The sequence below is a fragment of the Atta cephalotes genome, assembly GCF_000143395.1.
Source record: "Atta cephalotes unplaced genomic scaffold scaffold00014, whole genome shotgun sequence".
Classification (NCBI taxonomy): domain Eukaryota; kingdom Metazoa; phylum Arthropoda; class Insecta; order Hymenoptera; family Formicidae; genus Atta; species Atta cephalotes.
In genome coordinates, this window is record NW_012130078.1 from 427,187 (window position 1) to 438,203 (window position 11,017).

The 11,017-nt window shown below is 29.0% G+C and overlaps 1 protein-coding gene across 1 annotated transcript; it reads left to right on the plus strand.

The window, feature by feature from the left end:
- The first annotated feature begins 344 nt into the window (after positions 1–344).
- LOC105617739 (26S proteasome non-ATPase regulatory subunit 12) lies at positions 345–5,739 on the plus strand. The gene is made up of 7 exons (XM_012199291.1): positions 345–509; positions 1,992–2,228; positions 3,526–3,630; positions 3,714–3,895; positions 3,965–4,189; positions 4,272–4,428; positions 5,449–5,739. Exons 1-7 carry the CDS (start codon positions 345–347, stop codon positions 5,737–5,739), a joined length of 1,362 nt encoding a protein of 453 aa, XP_012054681.1.
- The last annotated feature ends 5,278 nt before the right edge of the window (positions 5,740–11,017 follow it).

The following is an 11,017-nucleotide window of genomic DNA, read 5'->3' on the forward strand; positions in this document are numbered from 1 at the left end:
GGAAGATGACAATTATATATCGCTTATTTCTATGCTATTCCTATTGCTATTCTTGCTTCACATTGTGTCTAAGGCTTAACTTCTAATCTGAATAATCGGCAACTTTAATAATTAATATCTTGATTTGTAGGATAGAACCTTTCTTTTCTGCTAGATTCTTTTGTTTTATGCAAAAACATACCGAATAAATCTAATTTCATTGATTTTGACTAAGCCTATCTCCTTCATAATTACCTCCTATTATCTCCTTCATAATCTTAAAAACAAATACTTAATATGCATTTACACAATTAACAATGATTTTTTTATCTTTGTTCTTACGTAGATATTAGCCAACAATTAAAATGGCAGAGGCAATAATGGATAATTCTGGTAGACTTATGAAGATGGAGGTGGATTATAGCAATACTTGCGATATAAAAGTTCCAGAATGCAAAAAACTAGCTTCTGAAGGAAAGCTGCATGATGCCTTGGATCAATTGTTAGCTTTAGAGAAACTTACCAGAACTGTTAAGTATACATTAATACTGTAAAGTAAGAAATATTTACACATACATATGTATGTGTGTACAGAAGGGTGCACTTAAAGTTTGCAACGCTCCAGTGTATTATTTCATTTTTATTTGCTGACGAGAAGAATGAAATGATACTCGAGAGCTTGTGAACATTAAGTGAAACTATAGTCGTATTTAATATATGTGTCAAAGTGTTAATTCAATAAATGTATATATTTATAGTCAATGTGTACATACTATTTGATAAGTAAATGTATTCACACAAGCAATGAAATTTAAATTTTTATTGATGCATACATTTTTATATATAAAAAATATTAGGTAAAATGTGCGTTTTTTAACAAAAGTACCAAAACGAAAATTGTAAAAAATTCAATTATATTTTTAATGAGATCAAAATGATTGTAGTACATTCCATAAGTTTTGACTAGTTTCAAATGTACAAAAGAATATTTTTCATTATTTTCTCCATTATTAAAACTAATCATCATAGAAGAATGAAAGAAAGAATAGAAAGTGAAAAGAATATGAAATTATTTCTTGGACAAAAATCAGAGTATCTTTAAAAAAGCTCTACTGTTGATAGCTGAAAAAACACTTTTTTTATACTTTTGAAACCGGTTATCACAAAACCTATGGAATGTACTATAATCATTTTAATCTCATTTGAAAGATAATTCTCTACAACTCTTTCGTTTAGATACTTTTTGTTAAAAAAAGCATGTTTTCCCAATAGTTGTAAAAATCGTATAAAATAATCGAGATTTCAAAGATTTTTGGACGCTAACTTTTTAAGAAAGCATTTTTCGATGATCCATGTTTATAGGAAACTTTTTGTCCAGAATTAAATTTCAAAGTCTGGCCAAATCTTCATGATATACAACTGTACACCATTCTGTGTATGTATACAATAGGATATTGTTATATATCACAAACAAATCTATAGCATATGTTGTTACTGATAATAAATTTATTCATTTTTTTTTTAACCGCACTTTAATATCCTCAGTGTTTCACAAAAATGATTATTCTAATAAGTGTTAGGACTCCATTACATTAATGTGATAGATTTCGCTGCTTCAAAAGTGATAAACTTCTACGATTAATGTTTTGATTCGTGGAGGCAGAGCAATTTTTGTCTGCTAGATTTGTTTCATTTCGGATTTGTTGTTTCATTTCGGATAAAATGCGTTGAATATAATTTCATTTTTTAGCTGAAAAAAATAATTATTGTATTACTAAAATGTATACTTTTACTGTGATAATTGATGACTCTTAATATGTTTTTACTAATGTGTTATAATAAGTATATCATCATCTAGTAAATATGTTTATACCAATAGTAGACATTTTATATTCAATACTTTTGTTAAAACCTTACGTAATTGCATACATTGACTAAAAAGTATATAAAATTTTACGCTTTGACTGTAACATGTACATATTTAGAAAAATTATTTTTAAACTCTTATGTAGGTTGCCGATATGGCATCAACGTCCAGACTTCTTATAGCCATAGTTGAAATTTGTTTGGAGGCAAAAAATTGGTCAGCGCTTAATGAACACATAATTTTATTATCAAAACGGCGCTCTCAACTTAAACAAGCTGTAACAAAGATGGTTCAAGAATGTTGTACTTACATAGACAAAATGCCTAATAAAGAAACCATGGTAAAACTAATAGAAACTCTTCGTTTGGTTACAGAAGGGAAGGTAAATACATTTTCAATTAATATACTATATGTATATATTATATATACTATATATACTATACGTATATACTATATACATTATATATACTATATATACTATACATCAAGAGGATTAAGCCCAAATCAGACTAGATTGAGATTGAATTGAAATTTAAACAATAAAAAGAAAGAAAATTCATGTCAAGTTTAATGAATTTACTTTATTTTAATAGGTCAAATTCCAACCTAATCTTAACTCTTAAAAATCTATTCTGGGCATACCCAGAAGTTTTCCTTTTCCAGTGCTTTTTTTCATTGCTTATAACTTATTATGTTTTTTAAAGTCTGTTTCAATTGAAAAAAATTTTAATAAATATGTTCATTTTTGTGAAAATTATAAGCAACCGAATTGGATTGGCCATACCCAAATGTGTTGTTTCCATAATGTGGCATTTAAGAATTAATCTCAATCTTAATTTCTAATCTGATACAGGCTTCAGAGTTAATGTCCTATTCTTCCTATAAAAAAATACTATGAAACCTTCAAGCATAACTGAGAGAAATTAATTTAATTTTCATTGTTGTTCTTCTCTTGAGTTCTACATACTTTACTTAAAAATTAAAGAAATTATACATGAATAAATTATACATGAATAAATTTTTGAAATATATATGTTTTAGTATATAGTAGTATCAAATTTTCGAATTGTCAACTTTTACTATTTTGTTTATTACTTAAGGAAGTTTTTTTGAAAAATTGTATCTCTTTAAACATTGAGATTGTAAAGTAATGACAATTTATGTGTCGATGATCCGACGTAGCGCGCAATGTGAAAGTTTGAGCTATTCGTCTCCGCGAAACGGGGGCATCAATCGAAACATAATATTCTTACGGACTCCCAAAATCTTTTTCAACTTCCTAATTATTTAAAATTATAAAATAAGAATTAGTCTTGTTAATAAAAAAGTTGTCAATTAAAATTGATCACAATAGTATATTTCTAATAGTATTAGCGAATATAAACATACTTCTTTCCATTGTATGCAATGGAATATTATTTTACGAAATATAAATACACGAAAAATGGAGTACATTTTTTTATATAATAGCAAATATTCATTATTTTATTTATTAACTTAATTCAAATATATTGTATAGATATTCTATAATTCTATAATTCTATAATTCTAGAATATTCTATAATTCTATTCTTATAATAGAATTTATATTGTTAAGATAGCTTGCTTTGACATATTTTGATCTAACAAGAACGAAATCATAAAATATTTATATTAAACAAGAAATTTTTTTGCAAAAGATATATGTAGAAGTAGAAAGAGCAAGGCTTACTCACCGTTTAGCTGAAATAAAAGAAGTGGAAGGAGACATTACAGGTGCTGCAGCTGTAATGCTTGAATTACAGGTATTATTATGTTTATAACAATACTAGACACACTACTCTAATAAAACTTAATTATACAGATTACTAAATAACGTATCGTATAGGTAGAAACATATGGCAGTATGTCACGTCGAGAGAAAGCTTCCCTTATCTTAGAACAAATGAGACTTTGTTTGGCAAAACAAGATTTTATGAGAACTCAAATCATAGCAAAGAAAATTAATGTTAAGTTCTTTAGTGATGAGAATGATGAAGAAACTCAGACATTGAAATTAAAATATTACGAGTATGTATGCAATATTTTGTATTCATATTTATTATACAAAAGTAATAATGAATTACATTTTGTATTTAGCTTAATGATGGAATTGGCACGTCATGAGGGTTGGCATTTGGAATTGTGTCGACATAACCGAGCAGTACTAGAAACTCCTACTATTCGTGACGATCCAGAGAAAAGACGTATTGCGCTTTCTCGAGCAGTTCTTTATCTTGTACTTGCACCACACGAGCCTGAACAAGCTGATCTAACGCACAGATTACTCGCTGATAAACTTCTCGATGAGATTCCCACTTACAAGTAACGATTACGATTACTTTGAAATATTTAAAATATTTATTTCTTATTCTTCAAAAGTAACATGAACTACAATCATTCGCAGAGAATTATTACGCTTATTTGTTAACCCTGAGTTGATAAAATGGTCAGGATTATGTGAAATTTATGAAAAAGATCTCAGATTAACTGAAGTCTTTTCTTCTTCGACTGAAGAAGGATGCAAACGATGGACAGATTTGCGAAATCGTGTTGTAGAACACGTAAGTTTATATATTATTCAGAATATATTTAAGAGGATAATGAAAAATATATATCAAGTTATACGATATATATAAGATTATCAATTGGAAATTGTGATTCATAAATAAATCGAGATAAAATGTTCTATTCTACAGGTAGATTAAAATTTATATAACACTATTGCTCTCTTCAAATTTCGTTGATTATTCTTTTCAAATGTTAATTGTTACGTCTTTAGAAAAAAGTAAAACTGTATTGGTAAAAGGATTATTTAGTAATAGTTCGAAAAATTTTATCCTAAATTTAAAAAATGAGTGTCAAGGTATAGACTTAAATTTTAATATTACTCATTTTAATTGAATAAAATTTTTTTTCTAAAAATAAATCAATGTTATTTTGGTTTTTAAATTGCAATTTTATATGGTACAATTTGATATCATAGGATGGTTTTATTATAGGATGGTTAAATTCTTTTTGTTTATATCGTGAATTTTTTACTTATTTTGAGTTAATTTTTTTCTTTAGCAATGTAAATTGTCGCTCTTTTCCAAAATTATAACATAAGTAAACTCTATTCAAAATTAATTGAAGAATATAATTTTAACTATTTTCTTCTATAATTTAGTTTTTAAAAAAATGTCAATTTTAATTCAAAGCTTACAATTTAAAGGTATTTTCTTTGATATTTTCTTAAATTAAAAAAATTTTGAATTGAACAAAGTTATCAAGAAATCTTCATGTTTATTCACAATAAGGCATACATTTAGAATGTTTTTTAAAATAAAATCTATTTTTATCTATCTTATTCTTTTTTTATATTCATTTTTACAATATTTCCATTTTTTCCTATTCTGAGAATATAATTTAAAAAAAGCCAGGATAAAATGATTTACAAAAGAACTTAGATGCTTTATATTTTTATTTTAACATATTTGTATATAAAATATGAAATAGTAGAATATTTATTTATCAATAATCTTGCTTTAATAGTTTTATGTGCAGAATGTTTATAAAAAGAGAAACATTTTTACTGTTTTTAGAATATAAGAATCATGGCCAAATATTACACTAAGATTACATTAACTCGCATGGCTGAGTTATTAGATCTTCCGACTGAAGAAACAGAAGCGTGTCTCTGTAATTTAGTAGAAACTGGAGTAATTAATGCACGTACAGATCGTCCAGCTGGTGTAGTCCGCTTTACTGGCACACAAGAACCAGCTGCTCTTTTAGATACATGGGCTGCATCATTATCGAAATTGATGGGCCTTGTGAATCATACTACACATTTAATTCATCAAGAAGAAATGTTGGCCGTTGCGCAATCTTAGAATACACGCATGCGTGCGCGTACACACCACACATCATATTTCTATGTATCGTGTCTCTCTTATGTTATACATTTTATTTCCATTTAAGAATAGATATTTTCATTTAACAATAGTATTGTTATTAGAATTATTAACAAAATATAACCAAAGTGACATGATTTTGAATTATAAAAATGTTTATATTTTTGTGTATTTGTTGTGTATAATTCACACAGCTACTATATCTATAAACATAATATTGAAAATATAATTCCTTTAATATGGAAATTCTTTATATATGAAGATAAAATTATATTACAAATAATTTTTTCATTTATTTTAATGTATCACAATAAAAATAAAAAGTAAATAAAAAATAAAAAATAAAAAAATTTACATATGTACACAGAATAGCTTACTATATCCGATATATCCTATGGATAATAGTGAAACCTGTGATCAAATTTTTGTTACATTATAAATTATAGTGTTTTCCCTTGACTTCCCTTAATTGCTCTTGGCAACTCGGACAGTGAGTTCCAACAAGACTCAGTATAATACAGTGATCATTTCATTCTTGTTTGACATTAATGAACAATAATGATGTAATAATGCACCGTATCACATCGTATTATGTGTGTTTCTTATTTAGCGTTTTATCTTGGGATACACTGAGTGCAGCCTCGCACTGCATCAATTACGTGTAAGCACTACACTCAGCTACACTACACTAGAGTGGTGGCACACCATGGTGTACACTACATCATTATTACGCTAAAATTCTATTCCCACTTGATTTCCATTTTCAAATTTTAAATGTCATTGGCTCTACACCGTCCCTTTGAGACGGTGTAACAAAATTCCATACACTTCGTGCATAAAATTTGCACTACACTGTTACAATGTAAGTACATACAGTATGGACACTGAACTTTTTATGTGGTCCCCAATTTTTAGTGTGCTTGCGTCGATTTCCAATCAGGAATGTGGCTGCCTTCAGCAAGTTGAAATTGCAGATTAGGTTAAGTTAGATTAGCTGGATCTCCTCATAAAATATAATTAATCTTTTCGCGTACAATATTGTGTGAGACTCGTAGTAAGGAAATCAGGCCAAACATGTGTATCACGGGTAAGAGCCGTAGTACGTCATTCGTACAAAGCTTAATTTTTTTTAATTTGTAAGAGAAAAGTATAACATTAAGGTTAATAAAATTAAGTTTTACTGAAAAAATTAAATCAAATTTTTTCGGAGGCGCTATATTATGTAGACTATTATATTTAAGTATTCTCATAATAAAATATGCGTGCGTGCGTGCGTGCGTGCATTATTAAATTACAACTTCACATTTAATTACAATTTTCATGCAATATATTATTTTTTCATACATAATTATTCAATTACAATTTTCATATAGTATTTAATCAATTATTTTTAATTTATTTATTACTGTTTAATATTACTATTATTAATACGAATATTATTTTTATATAATGAGTTCATTAACATTATATTATTATATAATTCTCTGATTTAAAAATATACTCGCTGTTTTTTTTTATTTATAAAAATCATTCTGTAGCTTTATAAAAACTCAAATTTGTAAGTGGCGCCTTTCCAACCCACAACATGGCGGCGAGTCAACATGTGATCTGGGACCTACTACAATAAAAGTGCCAACGCTCAATATCCATATTGTATGTACATATTATACTGTGACATTGATGTATATTAACGCCATTGTACACTGAAAATTAATTTAATTTAATATAAAAATGAAATGTAAATATTTTGAATTATGAAATACATATTTTACCTAATAGTACAATAAAATGTATTGAGTATTATACGATTTAATCCATTTCTATGTTTATTTATAAACATATCTTTATGTTATTTTGTGTATGGCAACTTTAATGTGCACTAATACGCACTAAGTGCATCTAGTCGAATCCGCTATTAGTTTTATTTTTTTTTATTGTTTTATTATTATTTTTATTATTGCAAAATGCTTGATCACGACTTTATTTTACTAACAATGCCTTTATAACCTTTTATTCGTAATTCGCGATATTAGGTTTGCATATTAGGTTTGCAGGGTGTATGGAAATTGATAAATCTTTCATATAAGGGCAGAATGGACTAAACTGAGAAAAAAAGTCCTCTATCATTTTACAATTGTCGCAATGATTAACGAGTTATTAATTTATGAAAATAGCCAAATTCGCCCAGCCCATCATCAAATGCAAGCGCGCGATAGGATAGTACCTGCTTCGCGCGGCGAGAAGCGCATCTATTGTTGCTAGGCATGTTGTTTAAAAGCCGCAATTGTCGTTACTAGACGTTACGTCCCTATCGACACGCGTGATCGCGCGCCTCACCGCGCTGGGCAGTCCTATTTCAATTCATTCTCCCATTCCCAAGCCATTTCAATTCATTTCAATCCATTCTTGTTTGTTGGAAAAGGATATAATATGAATATGACATGTAACGTTTATTTTTCCGTTTTGACATGTAACGTTTATTTTTAACATCGATAATGTTCGGGTAACCTTTTTTCTTGACCTCAATTATCCTCCTTGGAAATATCCCAGCAAATGAGAATGGATTGAAATGAATTGAAAAATGGATTCAGATTTTCAGAAATATTGATTCATGAATGTTAAAATGAATTTTTTTTAATCCTGAATGCATTTCTATTCATTTATAGGAATTGCATGAAGCATATCTCTATGCCTTTCAATCTAAAAATAATATTAGCTTTTTCTGTGCACACAACACACATTGTGAATATAATAATTCAATTCAAAATTTTGAATAGAAAATGCAGTTTTCTATCCAATTGAATTTAATTGAATCCAAAATCCAAAAAAAGTATTCGCTATTTAAAATACGCATTCGGATAGAAAAAAATTTCAATTCATTCTCGTTTGCCGGGATATTATAATCAATATCTTTGATTGCTTTTCGAAGAATCTCATATTGATACTTGGATAGCTTGGCTTTATGCAAGCGCAGAATCAGCATTAAATGTTGTATCAGTCGAATTCATTATTGATGAAGCAGAAGCGTTACTTCGTTTCTGGAGATATGTGTTGCGAAATTCTTGAATTATATCTTATTTTTGCATGATTATAGCATTTTTCAAAAGATTTCTTTAATCCACTTCCACTTATTTAAAAGTGGATTTCGATCTCTCAAATTATCATTTAAATTCACTGTAAATATATCTTTCATTCAATGACTGTATTCATGAAGAAACTTCGTTCTACGATGCACAGAATACTTGAATCTTTAATTGAAATGTGGTAAAAATCTTATCTCTTATTAATTTCTGAAACTATTTAAAAAATTTCGTCGAGTATTTTTCGTGTAAAAAATGTTCTAATGAATTAATATGATCCAAGAGAACATCACACAAAGTTAATTATAAGGCACTGCGAAATCAGTCATGATGCAGAAAAAGTACACACCCGACAATAGATATAATAAAAACTTTATAATGTTACTTGCTCTAATAATCTTCTAAGTTGAACACTTTAAAGCGATTTTCAAGATTTACAGCTATTACACTTTTCTTGCGTTCTGTGCCTTAACAAAAATAACAATATTATACGAGAAAAACATCATTGTCGCAATAATGTGACTCGCGCCTTCGTGAGTAAAAAACACATTGCTAAGGCGAGGAAGACAAAAGAAGTGCATAAATGCCAATCTCAAAAATCGCTTTAAAGTGATGATTTGAGAGATCAAAGTCCATTTTTAAACAGAAGTATGGAAAGACAAAAGAAGACTTTTAAAGATTGCAAAGATATAAAATTCAAGAACTCCAAAACGTTTACAAAAACTAACGTTTATAAAAATTGATGCATTTGATTTTCATCATTAACGGATTTTATTAATATAATACTTAATCCTCGGACAGCGGACGTCGTGATACTCGCACGCACAGGACACAGGGTCAAAAGTGACTCAAGAACGAAATTGTTTTAAAACGTTTGAAAAGCAGTTTTTTAATTATAACATGTAAATTATTTCAAAGAAGGTATTGTAGAAGGGCTATTGTAGAAGGTATTGTAGAAGGGAAAATAAAAATATATATATTTGTCATAGAAACAAATATCCATTTATTTATTTTCTTCACAGTTGAAAAAAGTAAACAACTAACTCTAACTCGCGAGTCTCGCGAGACCCTGCATTCGCCGACGGAAGGTTAATGCTTAGTCTATGCTCACATTGATAACATAAGCTGTCCAAATATCAATATAAGATTCTTCAAAGCAATCAAAGATCAAACATAATATATTTCCAAATTATCAAAAAATAAGTGAGGCCAAGAAAAAATATTATTCAATATCTTTGTAACGGAAAAATCGGCAAAGTCAGTTTAGGAGAATTTCGGACATATTTCCAGAAAAATTTTGGAAAATAAAACTGAAGACAATATTGAAATATTAGAAAAACATACAAAATAGAATAATTATCACAGGATTTGGTCGAAGCAAAATGATTATATGCAGACATTTTTGTATTTTACAGAGAAACTTCAGATTTAAATTTATTCATGACTTTGATTGTATATATTTATTAATTATGACATCAAAAAACGAAATCAAATATGTCTGGAAAAATTCTCGCTGTCTTCAACAAGACAAAGTTTTATTGACATTCAAGTTAAAGAAAAAAACCAAACTTATTAAGTGTACAACTTTGCTTCCGCCGTTTTTTTTCCGAAATTCGAGGCTTTATTGTAAAAAACTGGTTATACATTTATGATTCAAAGTATTTTCCATCGCTGGCCACTACTTTCTCCCATCTTTCGGGTAGCGTACGAATCTCGCGTCGAAAAAACTGGTCATCTTTTGAGGCTATTCACGAATCGATCTAATTTTTTACTTCTTCATAAGACCGGAAGTGCTGATCAGCCAGGCCATGTGCCATTGATCGAAACAAGTGATAGTCAGAGGGAGCAACGTCTGGAGAATACGGCGGGTAGGATAGGATTTCCCATTTCAACGTTTCCAAGTATGACCACTTTCGCAACATGGGATCGAGCATTGTCATGCTGCAAAATCACTTTATCGTGTCTCTCATTGTATTGCGGCCGTTTATCTTTCAATGCTCGGCTCAAACGCATCAATTGCGTTCGATCCCGATCGCCTGTGATTGTTTCAGTCGGTTTTAACAGTTCATAATACACTACGCCGAGCTGGTCCCATCAAATACAGAGCATGACCTTGGAGCCGTGAATATTTGGTTTGACCGTCGACATGGCCGGGAACTCCCAATGATTTTCTGCGC

Coding starts and splice junctions, on each gene's coding strand:
- LOC105617739 (XM_012199291.1), top strand. CDS start 345: ATGGCAGAGGCAATAATGGATAATTCTGGTAGACTTATGAAGATGGAG. Junction 2,229..3,525: donor GTTTGGTTACAGAAGGGAAG/GTAAATACATTT, acceptor TTTTTGCAAAAG/ATATATGTAGAAGTAGAAAG. Junction 4,429..5,448: donor GAAATCGTGTTGTAGAACAC/GTAAGTTTATAT, acceptor TACTGTTTTTAG/AATATAAGAATCATGGCCAA.